At 36.9% G+C, this 19,157-nt stretch overlaps 1 protein-coding gene across 10 annotated transcripts in view; it reads left to right on the forward strand.

The window, feature by feature from the left end:
• Nucleotides 1-19,157, forward strand: part of BMAL2 (basic helix-loop-helix ARNT like 2) — a 53,314-nt gene that overhangs the window by 25,403 nt on the left and 8,754 nt on the right. For 5 of the 10 annotated variants that reach the window (XR_012776397.1, XR_012776400.1, XR_012776394.1 and 2 more), the window contains 8 exons: nt 613-719; nt 1,316-1,466; nt 2,713-2,768; nt 3,556-3,664; nt 9,349-9,436; nt 10,623-10,731; nt 12,058-13,958; nt 14,794-14,932. Coding sequence is in view for 1 of the 10 variants with exons in the window: in XM_075506865.1 (XP_075362980.1) it covers nt 613-719; nt 1,316-1,466; nt 2,713-2,768; nt 3,556-3,664; nt 9,349-9,436; nt 10,623-10,731; nt 12,058-12,194 (757 nt within the window). In the remaining 9 variants the exon portion in view is untranslated. Of the gene's footprint in view, nt 1-612; nt 720-1,315; nt 1,467-2,712; nt 2,769-3,555; nt 3,665-9,348; nt 9,437-10,622; nt 10,732-12,057; nt 14,317-14,793; nt 14,933-15,797; nt 16,382-19,157 lie in introns of those variants that run through there. The other 5 variants (XR_012776396.1, XR_012776398.1, XR_012776403.1 and 2 more) reach the window with 5 other exon arrangements.

A 19,157-nucleotide genomic window follows, 5' to 3' on the forward strand; every position in this document is an offset into this window, starting at 1 on the left:
CCAAAAATTATTACTTCTTAAAATCTTACCATTTGGAACACATACATTATATCTAAATGAGGTACCAAATTATTTCATTAGAAGTGAAAGCAAAGTTCCTGTTTTCTGAACTTTCTAAAACAGACTTTTATTTGTTGTATAGACTGAGTTACCACTTTGCATTTTGAATTTCATTATTGTCACTGGAAGCTTTTTATTGCTTTCAGTCATCTTGTCTTCAATCTGAAAGTGTCATTTTTAACCCATTCCTTAAAGAGGCAGACCAAAATTCAACTACTAAATTTTTTGAATGACTCATTATGTGTGACCAGTACCCTGACTGGCTAATGGAAGACCTAATGGTCATAAATATTTTGTGTCTATGTGTGGTTTGCATGTTTAAACACGGTTATTTTATTTTGTCTTTGAATTGTCATTCATTGCAAATGGATAATTTGCAGTGAATAGTATTTCCTGTTGGTTTAGAGCTATACTAATGCTATATCTTTTTCCTGAACATGAACACAAGCATCTGTTTCTTTAAATATTAATTTTCTGCTTTATCTGATACTGAAGAAAACAAGCTTTGCAATTATGTGAATCCGCTGTAGTTCATGTTTTTATTTCTAACAGTGCAACAGCAATTTTAGGGTATCTGCCGCAAGAGCTTCTAGGAACTTCTTGTTACGAGTACTGCCATCAAGATGATCACAATCATCTAGCTGAAAAACATAAAGAAGGTACAAAATACTTGGTCCTCCCAGACTACATATAACTACATGTAACTGCTGTGTGAAAACAGTACAAATCAAAAAATCAGAAGCTGAGAATTATTAAAGTTAAACAATCTTAGCATTTTCCTTTTCTATGTCTGCATTAAGACATGCCCACATAAAGCCTGTAATAAAAGCAGGGAGAAACTTCCGTTGTCTTGGATCTTGGTGCAGTGCTTTTATTGCAAGGGAATAATATTAACGCTGCTTTCAACCCCCTGCTTCAATTCTTTATAAGAATGAGGAAGGAGTCCTGAAGAGCAAGTGTGCCTAATTGTGTAATTAAAGACACCAGTTATGAAAGTTCACCAAGTCAAGAGTCTCCCTACTAGTGGTTTGCAGAAACTTAGTACTTGGGCTTTAATTTAAGATTAATAACATTGCTGAAACTGTAGTTTGATTTTAGCAAGGGTCCTGTCCTGTCAGTTGTTCTGGCATTTAATTTGTATTTCTGGCCATCAAAAACATTTTGGGTTTATGATGCTATAAAACAGATTATTTTTTTTTAAACTTTATCTTTCTAAATAGAAATATGGTGATTACAACTTTCCTTTCTTACCTAGTGTTGCAGAATAAAGAAAAAGTATTTACAAATTCCTACAAATTCAGAGCAAAAGATGGGACTTTTGTTACTTTAAAGAGTCAGTGGTTTAGTTTCATGAATCCGTGGACCAAAGAACTGGAGTACATTGTATCAAACAACACTGTGGTATTGTAAGTAATTCATTATATGAATTCTCATGTTATTTTTTGTCTTAATTACGGTTAGCGTTAACAGAAAGCAACCTGATTAAGAAGCAGAACAAGACTAGAAAATATCAACACTGCAAAAAAAGTGGTTGAGTAACCTGGAAGAACATTTTTTTGCATTTACCAGTTATTTTTATTTCAGGCTTAAGTCATGGATTTAACCCTGAAAACTGTGCTATTTCCAGTAGAAAAAATGAGGTGAAAGAGTTTCTTACTAAAGGAAGAAAGGAAGGATCTTTTAAGAAAAGTAGATATGAATAAATGGAAATGTGAAGTTCTACTTTTCCTTCTGAGCTTTACAAGACTGCATGTGTCAGTTGACCTGATTTTAAGTGCTACCCTACCTACCATGTGTCCGAATGTGGAGAAGCATGATTGATAGATTGTAGAAATGCAAGGCAGGACAAAAAGATACTCTCCAAACTGATTGCAAGGGAGGAGCCTGTGAGACAGTAAATGTGTGTGTTTAATTCTTTGTTCTTTCTTTTTAATTCTTCTTTTTCATTCTCTGTGCCTTGCAATGGAGCTATAATTTGGATTGTTCCAATCATACTGAGGATCTTTGCCAATGACTGGGTTTTTGAGAGGGGGACAGAGGGCATTTTACTTCCATTAAACCAAGTTGTCCAGGGGGCCTTTTACCCATTCTGTAGCTGGTTCATGTCTTAAGTCAGCATCACCCCCCTATTTTGCCCATGTCCTTTTTCCTCAAGAAGGCAGAGGAGAGCAGTTAAGACAGTCTGTGCTGCCCAGCAGCCACTTTTGCCTGCTCTGGGGATCTGGGTATCTGCAGCTGTCTAAAGGAGGGCAGGTAGGCAGCAGCTGCTGACAGAAGGTAGCCACTGACCTGTCCTTGTAGCAGTTGTTTCTGGTTAACTGGTCTCCCTCCTAGGAGTAAAAATGGTAGCCTTATTCTCTTGTCATGGAACATAGACAATTATATTGGCCTTTCTTCTTTATTTAGAGAATAAGTAGAAATTAATATTTCACCCAGTGCTTCAGAAACAATGGTACAAAGGATTGAACATTGAAATGTGAGGAATATCTCTCTCTTTTTTTTTTTTTTTTTTTTTTTTTTTTTTTTTTTTACTAGTTTGAGGCTGTCAGTTTTTACTCTGTGTAAAGCATTATTGAAATCAAGGAAATATGCTGGGATTTGCCTTTGAAAAACTTGCTGATTTTTTTGGTTTTTTTTTTATTTGAATCTCAGAGGTCATAACGAGTCAGCTGAAGAACAGGTCCCCCACGGTTCCCAGCCTGCAGAAGGCAAGTGTTGCTTCTTACAGTTATCATAGGTGCACCTCCTGACCAGTCATTACAATTTTAGATTTATTCAATACAGGAATTTTTTTATTCTAGGTTGTTGTGCAGGGAAGGATTAATTTTTTTAAGGCTAATTCTGGTGACAATTTCTACTTACTCACAGCATCCTAATTCATATCATTCACATAACTGTGATCAGAAGGGTTTCTAGCATATCGCAGCTTCTACTAAAGCTAGGATTTTGGTTGACAGGATATTATGCTTCTGTCGTAGACCATCTTCATATTTTGCCTGGTTTTCTGAAGAAATGCAGTTGTACTATCTGAGTTTACCTATAGAATATAGAGTGATACCAATATTGATACATATTTTGTTAATATTTTTCTGCTATGCATAGATTCTGATTTCTATGTGCTGCTTTGTCATCTTGCTATAAGGTTTTTTTATTTTTCTTTTGAAATTGTTCTTTTTAATAACTGATTTCAGTTTGAAAAATCGAGGGGTTTTTTTCTCATGTGTTTTGCATTGTCTGAGAGAGACTGGAGGTGGTAATGATTAAAGCTAATTGGAGATCAGCAATTTTCACAAATATATTATTCACTTATCTTTATATTTCAAATGAGACTTACAACACCTTCCCCTGTGAGTTAGCGTTTTAAGGAATTTAATTTCTGAAAATAAGAGATGGAGAACAAAAACTGCTTTAAAATGAATCCTTGAGGTGATTGTTCCCTGCTGCGTAATGAAACTGCTACAAACTTAAGGTTTTATTTTGTTTTTTTAACTGTAGATGCTGTAAAACAGTCTTTAGTAAGTGTACCTGGAATGTCCTCTGGAACAGTTCTTGGTGCCGGAAGTATAGGAACCGAAATTGCAAATGAAATATTAGAATTGCAAAGGTAATAAATGCTTAACATCATACATTAGGCTTTTAAGTAAAGATAGAGAAGAGTTATACGTGATTATGTGGGGATTGTTCAAGTTTCATTTTTATTGTGGTATTTGTATAAAATATTTTTAGTTTGAGCAGCGGCATTATGAGATACTAGTTATAATCTAATGTTAGTGTCATGCATGGCAGAACATACCACTGGTGTTGATAAACAGTCTTGTTCTGGGCATGCAATTTCCTTTGTTAATGAAAGTATTATTTAACTATGACTTCAGAAGCATTACTGTGATGCAGCTTCTTCACATGATGTTGAAATGGGTAGATAAACTATTCAGGAATGGAAAATCAGTTGTCTGTGAGTAGTGTTTATATTTTTCTGATAACGTCGCTCTGCTAGGAAAACTTTCCTTGACACAGTCCCCAGTGGAGCACTTTCATAGCCTGTCTTGTCCCTTTCCTGATTATCCTGAACGTAGACTAAAGTGATAGCACAATTCCTTCCCAGTACCCAGCCACAGATTAAAAAAACCCTCAGTGTCATTCCAAATGGGAATCCATACAAGATTCAAATTGTTAATTAAAGATTGACTGTTTTAAAACTAACTAGTTTTAGCAGGTACACAGCATAGCCAAGGAATTTGAAAGGAAGAAACATAATTTTAATGTGAAGATATCCTTATATGTTTTTTGTGTTGTGGACCCACAGTGGTGCCTGACTTGCTGATAGAGGAAGAGGTTATTACTCTATGTCAGTTTGCACTGTATCAGCACTTGTTGTCTAAGAACATTTTTTAAAAAGTCTCTGAGCCAGCTAATTCCAGGACTTTGGGATGCACACGCACAGAAAAACTCTGTTTTCAGTCACAACTCTTTCAGGAATTAAGGCTTCATCAGAAGGTCCAACCACTTTTGTTAAGCTCAAATTTAGGATAATGGTACTATCATCTCATCAGCACAGGACAAGTTATCTAAGTGTTAGCTTTCGATAATGAAGCTGCCCCTCAGACTTTAGATCTTATACTTCCAGTTCCAGGTAAAGGAATGCCAAGAAATTTTTTATGTCTGCAGAGCAGTGTGTTCCAAGGTCCCAGGTAGTTCTTTCCACTGGCGCTTTTGCAACTGGATCTGAAAGAGTAGTAATATTAAATCTTCCAGGAAGAAGTACACCAGTTTTGGCAACAATTGTAGAGGTTTAAATAATAGTTTCATATCATAGAATATCCTGAGTTCAAAGGGACCCATGAGGATCAAGTCCAACTCCTGACTCTACGTGAGGCAACCTAAAAGTGAAACCATATATCTAAGAGTGTTGTCCAAACACCGACTTCTTGAACACCGACAGGCTTGGGCTCACGACCACTTCCCTGGGGAACTTGTTCCAGTGCTTGACCATCCTCTCAGTGAAGATCTTTTTCCTCATATCTTCCCCTGATACAGCTTTAAGCTGTTCCCCACGTCCTATCGCTGGACACCAGAGAGAAGACATCAGTACCTCCCTCTCTGCTCTCCTTCATAAGGAAGTTGTAGAGAGCAATGAGGTCACCTCTCATTCTCCTCTTCTCTAAGGTGAACAAATGTAGTATCCTCAGCTGTTCCTCGTAAGTGATGGCCTCTAGTCCTTTCACCATCTTTCTTGCCCTCCTTTGGACACATGCTTATATTTTTATATCTGTCTTATGTTGTGGAGCCCCAAACTGCACACAGTACTCAAGGTGAGGCCACACCAATGCTGAGTCTAGTGGGACAATCGCTTCTTTCAGCCAGTTTGCTATACTGTGCTTAATGCACCCCAGGATACCATTGTCCCCCTTGGCCACCAGGGCACATTGTTGACTCACGCTGAGCTTACCATCAACCAAACCCCCCAGGTCTCTTTCTGCAGGGCTGCACTCCAGCCTCTTGTCCTCCAATCTATACATACATCGATACACCATAGCATAGTCAGCTTCTATTGTTTCAGTAGTAGTCTGACTCATAAGCTTGCCTGTGAGGATGTTATGGGAAACAGCATGATGAAAAGCTTTACTAAAGTTGAAGTAAATAACATCCAATGCTATCTCCTTATCCACTGAGCTAGTCACCTCCTTGTAGAAGGCTGTCAGGTTGGTTAAGTGTGATTTCCCCTCGTAAATCCGTACTTAAGTCCAGGATTACATATTATCTCTTCTCAATGTGGTTGTCTTCTCAGCTGTCTCTTCATCAGAAGACAGTATTTAATTTTCTGAAACAGTAGAAACCATGGTCAGAGCATAAGAGTGTGATGACGGACAGTGGTAGATGTTTCTTACTGTGTTTCCAGTATTTTGGAATTGCCTTCCAACCATGAAGTCATGTCCATTTACTAGAATAGTCAAATTGCACAAGGAATCATTCATTTTCAGTGAAAGGAAGAAAAGAATAAACACTTTAGTTGTGATGGGATGAAAAGATTGCTACTTCAAAAAAAAAATTAAAATCCATCCCACAGCATGTTGGCTGGTTGCTGGGATTATCCAGCAAGGAGGAGGAAAAGCACTGGCAACAAAAAAAGGATTGATATCCTCAACAGAGAAGATGAGATGTCACATTTTTGTAATACCATTGTTAATGTCCTCTCATCAGTACCACCTATAGAGAGAGGGAAGAAGAGTCACTTTTTATTATATCTTTCTGAAGACTGAAGTAAGTTGGCAAAAGTTCTCATCTCTGATGGTTAATATCCAGGTGTGACCCAAGAGCTTAATTTGACTCTTGTTCTAGATGCTTCAGTCAGCTCACTGTGATGTTCTTGATTGAGATCACCTGACCTTTGCTCATCCATGTGAGCATACGTGTCATCAGCTTAAGGAAACCAGTTTATTAAGTAGATGAATAATAATTTTGCTAGATGATGAAAGAATTAATGCATTCCTAGGAAAGTTTTCTTCAAAGCTACCCCTTGAAAGGTCTGGTATTTGTGTTTTTAAGAACCACAAGCAATGCTTTTTCTCTTCATACTGCTACAGAGGCAACAGTTTCAGGAGCAGTATCTTCCTGAGCAACAGAGGGAAATTTTGTGAACTTTGTATGAAGATCAAACCAAATCATTACTCTTCTTCTGTGGCAGTTCAGCAGGTCACAAGAGAGCAAAGTCTATCTCTCTTAGTCTCAGGAAACAGAAGAAGCCATTACAACAGACAGAATTGTGGAATTTGGAGAAGAGATTATGGTACTCCCCAAATTGGGGGAATTTTTTTTTGTAAGAGTGGGATTTTTTTGGTTTTAGTCTGTTTAAATGGAATTCAGCTGTACAGTTGAGGCAGGTATGGCTGAGGCCCCTTTAGGGATATTTCAGAGGAGTATTTACTCTTTCATATCCTTCCTGATCCCAAAAGGATGGATTTTTCTACTCCACTACAGACCTTACAGAAATTGAGCTTACTTATCAAAAAGTTTAGCTTCCATAGTATTAACACTGGCATAATTTTCTTTCTGTCTGTCTGCCTATCATAAGCTTGAAGCTTATGATGCATACCTCCCTATCTGTCAGAGATTCATCTTGTAGATGTCTTGATTTCATCATATAAGTAAAGCATGGCTTTACTCCTTTATGGAGCAGCAGTTTAAGGCAGCAGGATGTTTACCCCAGTTTGTTTGATTTACCAAAACATCTTTTCAGGAAGATCACAGTGATGGTCCAGACTTGCTTCTAATGTAAAAAGTGAATCTGCTAGGAGAAATAAAAACCTGCAAGTTCTGGATTCAAAGAACTACTTTCCAGGACAAATATTTGTGAAAGTGCTGGCAGTGATGAGCACATGCCCCAAGTAGCTGCATCGGGTAGTCTTATTCTTCAAGTCATTGATTGAACTTAGTGGTTTTTTCCCAGTTACGTTCACATCTTGAACACTGGTTAGTAAATGAAACAATATTATGTTGCTTTCTTTGGGAACAGTCAACTTATTTCTCAACTAATAGACTGAATGTCACAAGATTTTGAAAGGAGAAATGTTTTGCTTGCCAGCTGAATCAGCCACAGTGATCTGAGCCATCTTAGTCTTGTGCAGGTATGTTTGTTTCAGTGATCTTAGTTGTCCATGGACACTGGAAATTGAGAAACAAACTTGTGCTGAAACTAATAGCCCAAGAAGTTGCTATGCAGGTGAAACAACAGGTTAAGAGCAAAGTCATGCAGAATAAGGTAAATTCTGTGTCCAAAGGAAAGGCAGTTCTGAAAAGAAGCCAGCTATGGAAGGGAGCAGTTGCACTGTATAACTGGGATCTCTGGCATCATATTCATCCTACGGTCCTGTATCTGGGGGGAAAATAAACTAGTTTTTATCTCTATAAGAGGAAGAGGTATTCACAAATACAATTGGTGATTGAAGGCCTCATCAGTAACAACTGAGTGTTTCTGGAGATGTCTGGATGTAGTTGCTTGCACCCAGATGTAGTTCACTTTTCCAGAATCGTTGCTGAGAACAATGCTGGATTTCTTTCCAGCCAAAGAGTAGAACTTCATGCTATTTCTTCATTTTTCTTTTGTATGAAATCAAGTTACTATCTTGCACACTCTGAGGCAATCAAGATTAGACAAAAGGGTGATCAATGGAGGCTAACACCAGCTGGTCTTCATCAAATACCTTTGTGACTACAAACATAATCCAACCGAATGAGTGCATTTACTACCTGAATCTGCTCTGAGTGGTTTTTTTAGTATCAGTAAGACACAGATGGTTCTCAAGCTGTGCATCAGGCATCACCAAGTATTTTTTAAAATTCCAGGACTATCCCTACAGCTCTATTTACAGGCATATCTGAATTGAATTAGCATCTGATGAATGATTTTTTTCAGTTACAACAATGCTATAAATCTATTCAATCTGGAGTTTCTGTCCCAGCTTTTAGAGATGGCAGTACTGCTTATCAAATGGCACACTGGATATTCGAATGTGGGGAACTAACAAATATTCCACACAAATAACTTGACTTATTTAAGATAGGCTGTTTATTCACCCATTTTCTATCTTTCCTCTAATCCCTTACCACATTTTGGATCTGAGGAAGTGACAGAAACAGAAGCATCCAGAGTGCCCCAGTTCTTCTGTAGCCTTGTGCTTTGGGAGTCGGGGAGAGCAGGGGGAGATGGGAGCAAGCTGTCCAAAGGGCTGTGACACAACATTTTCACTGTTAGTTTCATATCTAGCATGTTTGGTGAGGGTGGATGAGCAGTATCTCAAAGAATTCTGGTAACGAACAAGCGGTCTTTACTTTTAGTTGGAATTTTCTGAAAATATGGAAAGACAGGTATAAAAAAATAATAGTAGAGGGAGCACTGGAAGGATGTGTTGTTTTCCCTCCACCATTTATTGGAACTTCCTTATGTTGTCTGTACTCTATATGTATTTGAAATGTACCTATTTGTCCCAGTGTGCATAATTCTGAAACCTGTTACTCTTTGGTCTGTCAGTGCTGGTGATTCAACAGAAAAATAAAAGTGTGTTCAAGTAATTATGACCCATGGCTTTTATTGATCTCTTCTGCTCTTTGTGGTATCAAAACTTGGAGCAGGAGAATTTAGACTCTTCAGGAGAATTTAAGACAACATTGTCTCAGATTAGCTGGCTCGTGCTTCATCACTGGGGAGGTCTGGTGTGTTCTGGAACACATAGGCTATTTTTCAGTTTACGATTAATGTGACTTGGTAAATCAACTAAACATATACAATTTTAGGTTGCATTCTTCACCATCTGGGGAGTTAAGTCCATCACATCTCTTGAGAAAGTCACCTTCTCCAGCTTTAACTGTAAACTGCAGCAATGTGAGTATGTCACTGCCTGTAAAAATCTAAAAGGTTAATGTCAGATAGCTCAAAGCCTGTGTTTGAACCAAATTCCCCTGACTTGTGTTTTTGTGAGAGAATGTGTAAGGTATTGCTAACTACCTGGCAGCTATGAAAGTCTTTTGAGAGATGTGACAGCAACAGAAGTTCCAACCTCATTTATGGGGGCATCAGTTCAAGCCTTAAGGGGCTATTCCCGAGGCTGAGGACTGCAGTCTCCACTCACTTATTAGGATCTCTGCTGAAGCTCTACAAATATGCTAAATATGAGTGTGATTCATGTGATGAGGACTCTTCTGGATTTGGAATTGCATTAAAACTTTTGCTAAGTAACCATCAGAGAGTAAAAGTGTTTCCACCTGTTCAGTTTGACAACCCAGATAAAATACCAGTTCTTGTTTTCTCTCACTTGTATTTTTAATCTTAATGTTCTTGAAGACCCTTTTAAAAATCTATGCTGTATGTTCTCAGTTTTGAAATGTTTAAAACTTTTACTTTGAAGGTATTTCAGTAGTCTTCTAAAAATTGATAGAATATGCTGTTTTGCTAATCTAGTAGTGCTGGTAACACCACAAACTATAACTATCGTAGTTATTGACCATAGCTATGGAATAACTAACATTTTTTTACCTAAGCATATTTTATGTTGTCTATTGTGTACTGTATGAACAAACATTTACTTATCCATCAGCAATTCTTTGAATGTAAATTTCTTTCCATTTAAATACAGTTTATCTTCCCATTGCAATTTTCATTTCCTAACAATACTATTCTGGACTAGGGATTGTTTTGGCTTCCTCCGTTTTCTGTGATCAGTTCTCCCCTGCCTTACCGCAGGTCTTTCTCCCTAAGAGTTGGTTGACTTTATATATACTGAACTCTCTAAAAATCATGCAGCATCTCATCATGAGGATAACTTCATTGTATTCATTGTACCTTTGACAGATGTGTAAGTAACACCTTTTATTTAAGCCAAGTCCAGTGCTATGTGAACTTTAAAAAAATTATTTTTAAATGCAGTAGATCTGCCTGTTGATGCATATTTTTCATTTACTCTGTTTAGTTCTTAATACTTTGACAGCGATTTATAATGTTACTGTAGTGTAATAATTGTGACTAAATTTAGGATTTAATTCTGTCCCTTTTACTACTTCTGTTCTTTCAGGTGCCAAATAAAGAGTTGATTCAGTTATGTCCTTCAGAAACAGAAGTTCTAGAGACTTCAGAACAAAACCAGGGTGCTATTCCATTTCCCAATAATGAACCTCTCCTCAGTAAGATTTATTTATCTTGTGGATATTTTGGGGGTTGCAGGGAAAAACATTTCTGATAAATGGTGTAATTTTTGAGTGCACCACTTTACAACCCTATATAAATTGTAGATATATTTGTCCGTCTGTCTTAAGATGAGAGGACTCTTAAAACAGATGTGTTATCACTGGAAGGCAAACAGCAAAATTTGATTAGTGATTGAATCTCATGACAAAAATAACATCCTGTAACAGAAGTTTACCATTGGATTTTTGCATGCCACAGTTTTAATTAGGTACTTATTAGTTCTCTCTCCAGAAGAGAGAGATGGGTAAGGAAAATGCAGTTTTTCAGTGCAATGTAAGGGAACTGGTTGTAATTTGTGAATTATTGTGCTTTTAGCACTTTATCTCTTTCTTAACTGCAAGCTATGAATAGTCAATACAAAGGGCTAGTCAAAATGTTTCAGAAAGAAATTTTTCTTTTTTCTTTCCCCTCCTTCAAGCATGCACTAAGGCAACAGTTTGTCTGGATATAGGATTCCCTGATCCTGTAAGAGGAGAATGCCATTGTATTATTTTTAACATAAATGGCAAAGTGCTATAAAAGCAATGTTTATGCTTACCCTGTATTTCAGCTCTCAGAAATTTCAGTCTCCCTCTTTTATTTCAGTTACTAGAGATTTATTTGTTTATAACCTATAGCTCTCTTCCAGTTTAGGTATGAGACCTTTAGATAAAAAAAAAACCCCAAAGGAAAAAAAAAAAAGCTAATCTTCAAATAAGGGTTTGGGGGCGAAAAAAACCCCAAAACAAAAAACCAAAGCCAACAACATTTATCCAAGATAGGCAAGGAAGCTTTTTTCATTGATACTTGAGCTAAAACATTTTACCTTAGTGTTGTTAAAGGCAAGGGTATAGCGTTGATTTCTAGAGCTAACACATAGTAACTTGTAAGGTTTCAGAAGTTCATCTGGCATAGTACATCAGATTAGAATTCAGATACATAATTGTGTTTCCCGCTAAGGTGACATAAAGTAGAAAGCAGTTTTCTACTTCAGTGACATGAACTTCACTGCATGGATACAAGTTTTATTAGCTAGCAGTTGGAGGTAGTCCAATGGATTGGCAAGACTTAAGTCTTCTTAAATCAAGTTATGTATGTCCTTATAACTGTCTGCAGACAGCCATTATTGATATATTTTTTTTTAATGTCTATGTGTAAATGTTTGCCTTGACTTCAAAGGAAGGTGCTGGTTAAAAACAAATACGTGTTGAAAGTTACCATATTCTTCATGCTTTGTATGAAGCATGAATAATGCATACATTAATGTTTTAATAATTTTATAGGTGGTAATTCTCAGCTGGACTTTGATGCAATATGTGAAAATGATGACACGGCTATGACAGCTCTTATGAATTACTTGGAGGCTGATGGAGGACTTGGAGATCCAGCTGAACTCAGTGATATACAATGGGCTCTCTAGTTTTGCTTTTTCAAAATAAGAAGGAATGTAAAATCTGTAATGCACAACAACCGTACATCCTCAGTACTGTATTATAATTTTTTAATGTTGCATTTGAATTCATACTTACTGTCTATATATTTTTAAAGACTGAAGCCTTGTTCAGAGAGACAGTTTCTGCTGCACCTATGGAAAAACGCAATATTTTTTTCATGATGAGGAAACCTTGAAATTTTAATATTGAACCATCTGTAACTGGAATGCTTAAAACACATTACTATATTTTTGCTAAGAAGCTTTAACCAAAAGGTACTGTACAATGTACAGGAATTTTTCTTAGTTTTAATACTTAAACTTTTATTTATTGTTTTTGTTTCAAATGGTGGAATATTGATTATCCATGTTACTTGCTGTAGAACCTACTGTACTTACACAGTTTAAGAATATTTGTAACCATTAAATTTCATTGAAATAATGAGTTGCACACACTACAGTTGTAAAATAAGGTATTGTAATTCTCAAATGATGCAGTTTGTGATTCCTTGCCCTTCTCAGAAGTGCAGTTTTTGTAGTCAAAAGTGAAAATAAAGCATACAGTTCTGGGACCAAGGATTTGAATTAGATCACCATAACAATCAGAAGAGAATGTTTTGAGAAAAATAGTCACTTCCCCAGTATGCAAACATGATAAGGGTATAAGAAAAGAGCAACACAATCTTAATTACTATTTCATATTATTTGTAATGTATTATTAGAGCGGCTGTGCATAGAACCTAAGAAAAGTAATGCTGTAACTGTAATAAAGCACTTTGGTATCAACACTAGAGAAGGCTGGATAGATTGTCTTGGTTCCAGAGTGAGGCTAGCACTGTCTATAGTGAAAAAATCTTAAAATTCTATAGTATCTTTTATAGTCTCTATGGTTTTGGAGAGATTAGGGTGATTTTCTATTGCTTGAGTCTGTGACTTTTTAAAATATTTGTGTAATATAGTGCTGTCTGTAAGTAAATGCTATATAGGATGATCTTTTGGGGGATAGCTTTTGCAAGAATTGTATCACAGTTACAGCAAATTACTCAAGAACATGGCACTTAATAGGTTGTATTAGAATAATATAGCGTTAGTATATAAAGTGGATCTTTTTATCGCTGGTATTAGAGGTTTAGATAAATTTTTGCATCAATTATATATCATAAAAGCATAATTTTTCTGTTGTTGTTTTTTTAATTGGGGTAATGAAGGGAAAGCGTTTGAAGATATTTGATACGTGTGCATATTTTTAATACAGACGTTTAAACACAGGCACCACCGTAAGCACTACTGCATTTGTTTTAACACTAAAGGTGAGCGATAGGCAGCCTGTTCCAGATCTTTTTACGAAGGCTGGTGTGTGAACAAATAGATGTGGTAGCCACTAGATGTCACACTTCTACTGTTGCATAACTACCCTTTCCTGAATGAATACGTAATTTTGTCATGCACTGACGCCCTATGCTTTGACAGAGCAGCTTTATATCTTATAGATATGAATCGTTTTGCAAATGATGAATTTTTGGTGACATCTTGTCCAGGTTTTCTAGAGCAGCTTGTTGGATTGATTTTTTTTTTAAGTCTATAGATTTTTTGCATTTAACTTGCATGTGATTTTCTGCATTCACTTTTTTTTTTTACAGACATGGGGCCAAAATTATCTGTTCTCTAGCTTTATTAGAATAAACTTTTCTGTTTCTTCACAGAATATGAATGTTGGGCTATATCATGGAGCAAAGTGAAAAAAATAAACAGGTACTTTCTAAGAATTGATAGAATTCTATTTGTATAAATGAAATTTTAGAATTTCAATTTTTGCCACTGTAAAATGTATTTTCTTTTTTCTATTTTATTCTAGAAATAAATTCTAAATAAAACAAGAAATACTGTAGCTAACACAGATAAATGAGTAAATAAATAACATAAAATTATACAGACTTTCCTCAACATACTTTCTTTTTTAACTGGATTAGTTTGAAAATGGTGCAGATGTTGTTATTGAAGGAGCATATTTATTCTTTCACAAGATTTATATAACCGTCTGGAGTCAAACCACTATTTTTGGATTCTTCTTGGATTTCCCTAAAAAATAAAAACAAAAATGTAACTTTGAGTCTTTTGCAGTCATTGATGAATATTGTGGCTCTCCATTTATTAGATTCTCCCTTTACTATTTGTGAATTTTTCTGGTTTAAAACAGTCTTACAAGAAACAGTGTCACTTGCAAATATTTGTGACAAAATCAATACATACTTTTTAATACAGTTGAGATAGTATGTGCTTATTTCTGTTTGTATAATAATACAATTCCAGTAAGATATGGACAGATTTTGTTCTTGGCATAGTGCAGGTTATCAGAGGATGTGGTTAAATCAGGTCAATAAAATGTTATTTTGATGCACTGCTCTTAAGTCTGCTGACAGTTCTACCTATTGCTGAATTTAAATATGAAGTACTCATGCTTTCAGATCCCAGGCTCGTTCTCTAAAAATATAAACGGGGAGGTTGAACTAATGTGGATTTTGGTAGCTCAAGATGATATTCCCTAGCCAGGGTAACTTTGTAATCCAAACTAACATGCATTTTCTAGGTACTAAAAACCTCTGATGTTGCAGCTTAATTGGGCCATCTCTGGAAAGGAGAGTGCTTGTAGGCTGTACCTTAAAGAGCCTGTTTGATCAGAAGCAAACAGAGTACATGGATACGATTCTTACAGAGTCTTGCCACAGGTAGGTATGGTAAGTGATAAAGCAGGTGTCAACAGGCTCTTAAAAGCCTCATTAGTTATCGAGGTTGTACTTGGAGGTGGGTCAACTAATTTGTTACTGCAGGCACACATGGAGTTAAAGATAAGAAAATCTTGATAGGAGAGGAGTTCTGATACAAACAGCAGCTTATTTGGGAAACCAGTTCCTGTGTTGACAGGAAAACATAAGAGAATTCTTTTCAGAATTAGGAGAATGTGGTGGAGACAAATACCATCTGGGTATTGTTGGAATGAGAAAGGGATCTGGCTGGGTGGAGGGTAATAGTTGGCTATCACCAGCCTGAGTTAGATCAGAAGTAGACTGCAGGAAGGCCTGGACTGCCATGTGGTGCACAGGATTAAAACAGTGCTTCAGAATACCATCATGTCTTACAGTGGTGAATCACGACAATGTCAATATCCTAAACCTTAACCTTTGCATTTCCTGTAAGGATACTTGACAGTTGTTGTTGTGGGGGCAGGGGGGATCCTTTCTGTGCTCTTTTGGGTGTAATTGCTTCTTGGGATTCCTTTGGAGTGTTTAGTCAAGTACAGTGCTATTGCATGCATCTAAAGCAGAGCTTCAGTCCATGTTTCTTTCCTGTGGTGTACTGTAGTTCTGGACTTTTCTGTGGATCTTATGCCTTTTTTTAAGAGTATCGGAAAATTTGGCTTACTCACAAGCACAAAAAGCTAAAATTACGCATTTCAGTGGTTGCTGACAGTAGTGTGTTCCTGTTCATGATCCGGACTGAAATGAAGCATTTATTCTTACATGAGTGATGCTGCTTCTCCCTAAGCCCTGACTTCTGGCCTCTTTCACTTAGTCTTTTGCTTCCTTTTTGTAGGTTGACATACATCATGTAAATTCATAAAATGTCCTGGAATTCCAGGAAGTAATCATCAGCTGGAAAGCTTTGTGCCATTTTTAGGACTTCTGTGAAGATGATAATTTTATTCCCCATCCTTGATGAGAATTATTTTGTTCTATACAAATATGGAGGTGAAGAGGATACTTGGGGTTATAGGTTCTTGCAGGTTAAAAGATGTAAAACCATGTTTCAGAGCAGCAGAATTAGAGGATCCAGGAAAAAGGCAAGTGGAGTGGTGAATGAGCTACTGAACTATAGCTTCTGCTGCTGTGGCACATTTGGTGTGTACCTCATTTCTAGAAGGTTCATCTAGATCCCCTTCACCGTGACAGATGGCTGTCATGACTAAATTTTCTGGGTTGTTCCTGGCTTAACTGCTTTCAGAAACTTCATATATTCCTGGTGAGGAAAAGACAGAATTCCTGAGACGTGACAAAAATTCTCATGTCACTTGAAAGTAGCCAGTTTCACTGGTGCAGATCCTTGTCTCTATAGCTCTTCTTATTCGAGATCCAGTGGAACAGTTGCCAAGCTATAGCAGCCTACTACATTTTTAAATTTATTTTTTTTTTTTAAATTAAGGGCCCTGAGAGCTGTGTATGTTATGTCAGCTTCTGTGAAGTGCTTTTGTTAAATGGGAGAGAAAAAGGAATGAAGTACCTCAGCATGCCTGATTTACTAAAGGATACATTCACATGTATGGGCGGTTACTACACATAACTTTTTACCCTTCAGTTGTTTTCATGTAAAAACCTCTAGAAATAAACACACAATCTTTGGAAATGATAAAAAGTTTTGTGGGAAAGATCTTCCTTGTTTGTTGCTCTCACAATGCTGGCCCTGTCTGGATGGTAAAAGTTTTCTTCCCCAGCATTTGCAGATACCAAGTGTACATGACCCGACATAAGTAATCTGTCCTACAAAACTTAGGGAACTTTCGCACAACTGGGAGAAAATAACATAATTAATAGGCTCTTTTGTAACAATGAAGTATATCAGTGTGTTTCTAGAACGGACTGTAAAGTGAGCAGCAGAACTTTGAACAATATCTCAGGTAATATGCAATGCTTTTAAACAACAAATCTGACTTCAAAGATTGCTTCTTTCATACATCTTATAGACAGGGCTATATCGTAGAGAAGACAATACTACTGGGGTTTAGTTTTTAGACAAAATAATTTAAGATTAATTCATAAAAAATTCTTTGACAGGAGTTGTTCTATCCTTAGGCTTCATCTTGTCAAAATAGGATGATAAGCAAATTGGTTTCTTAATCCCTCATACTTTATATACATTTGATTTGCCAGGTCTTTAAGAATACTCTTTTTTTTTTTTTCTGGACAAATATGGTTGCAGTATCAGATAATGTTTTTGTTATCATTAAAGAGAAGGTAAATCTCTTTAAAAAAACAAATAAACAAAAAACCCCACAAAAACCAACCAACCAAAACCCCAACCAAAACCACCAAAACAAAACACCAACACAAAACAAAACAAAAAAACAGGCACGTGAACTTTGTGTTGTTCCAGGAAGATACAGTCAGCTGCTAAACACTTGTTCTGAAGAGCTCCGGGCTGGTTGCACTTCATTCTGCGTGGAATGTAAGAGCAGCTATGGTGTTTAAGACTGCCCGTTCCGCTGCAGGCAGCGATGGACATGAGCTGACTCCTTAAGACAGTTAAGAATAGGATAAGCACAGCAGCCGCTTCAACTGCTTTCAGCTCAGGGGATTTCCTGAGCTTGATTGGTTTGTCCATTTGGTAAATCCTGAAGGATGTCTATTCCAAGCGTGACTATTTGACCACCCCTCCATTGAGCCCATGGAAACTCCTTGTACCCGCAGACTCCTTTAATAGGGAGTGCCATGGGCCTCCTCCCTGTTGCAGAAAGAGCTACTTTTCTCTGTTCTGGCTCCTGCTAGCTTCATCTGCAGATTACTACTTCATTTGTGGATCGCTGCTTCTGATACTGGAACAGCAAACAGTTGTTTCTTACCTTCTGTCTCTGTGCTACTCATGGCTTCTTAAGTTTTTATGACAATCCCCCTTTATGAACCCCCAGCTTTAAAACTTTAAAAATCATACAGTTCTTCAGAGCTGTCTTGCTCGTGGTTTACTACAGTAATTTACAGCGTGCTCCCAGATAGTCTTTTCAAAAAACCCCATGTATTTAGTTTCTTGTGGTATGTTTTAACTCTCGGGGGCATTTTGCATCCAAGTTCTGTAAGGAACTTGAAGTTTCCAGTATAAAAACATGTGTTGTGTATCTCAAAAATCAGAGGTCATTATTCCAGAGTTCTTACAGTTGCTTTGGTAGAAAGCCATGGGAAACACTCCAATGTTGTGGGAGTTTGCAGATAAACAGAAAGATCAAATGGAGTGAAACTCCAGATACAGTTGCAGGAAAAATACACATTTTTCACCAAAAAAAAAAAAAAAAGAAAAGAAAAAAGGACCGTCAGGACAACTACTTAAATAATCTAAAATGCGATTCTACACCATGGTACAAGCAGGATGCTTGTATGAGTGGGGCTGTGGCATGGTGCTCTGTCGGTTCCTTTGTGATAAAGCAAAGGGGGCTGGATTGATTGTTCTCTGTCTCCATCTTTGCCATATTTAAACCAAGTATTTACTGATTCTGGTAAGCTTTCTTATCACGATCACTTTAATGGTGTTTCGGATTTGGTGATAAGCATAAGGGTTAGTAACTTTAAAAATGGTGAAGAGGATTACTGATAGCAGTCTGAGGGGAAAATATTTTCAAGTGGATTATTTTCCTGCTTAGGCTAGTATGCAACTGCTGCCTTTTCAGGCAGTCACTGAAAAATCAACCCCATTTCAAAATTGTCAAACTTAGGTTTCTATGGATTATCTAAACAGAATTTGAAACTTCACCTTATCAATCTGGAAGGAGCTGGGCACAGCGCTGAGTGGAAGTTGCACTGTTGGAACGGCTTGCTTGTGTTAGTAAATACGATCCTTTTTAGAAGGACTGCAAGTTGTCATTGCCAACTCGTCTTGCTGCTTTCAGCCTGGTTTTGGTACCTTGCTTTAATCAAGCTAGGCATTAAGACAAGGTAATAGGGAATAAGGCTTTCAAAACTTGGATTTGAGACATTTGCACTCTTGATGACTGTCCCACTCAAATACAGAGTTCAGGTATTTTTTGAATAAGAAATTTGGAAGATGTACCTTAGAGTCCAGTAACTTACATTTTTATGGACAGAAGCTTTTCATAAGAGAGAACTTCTAACTTTTTCCAGTAGTCCTAATTCAGTCCATTGTATGTCAAGAAATAACTCTGGTTACTGATGTGGGAAGTAGGCACATGCTGTA

This window comes from Mycteria americana, chromosome 1 (genome assembly GCF_035582795.1).
Source record: "Mycteria americana isolate JAX WOST 10 ecotype Jacksonville Zoo and Gardens chromosome 1, USCA_MyAme_1.0, whole genome shotgun sequence".
In the NCBI taxonomy this organism is placed as follows: domain Eukaryota; kingdom Metazoa; phylum Chordata; class Aves; order Ciconiiformes; family Ciconiidae; genus Mycteria; species Mycteria americana.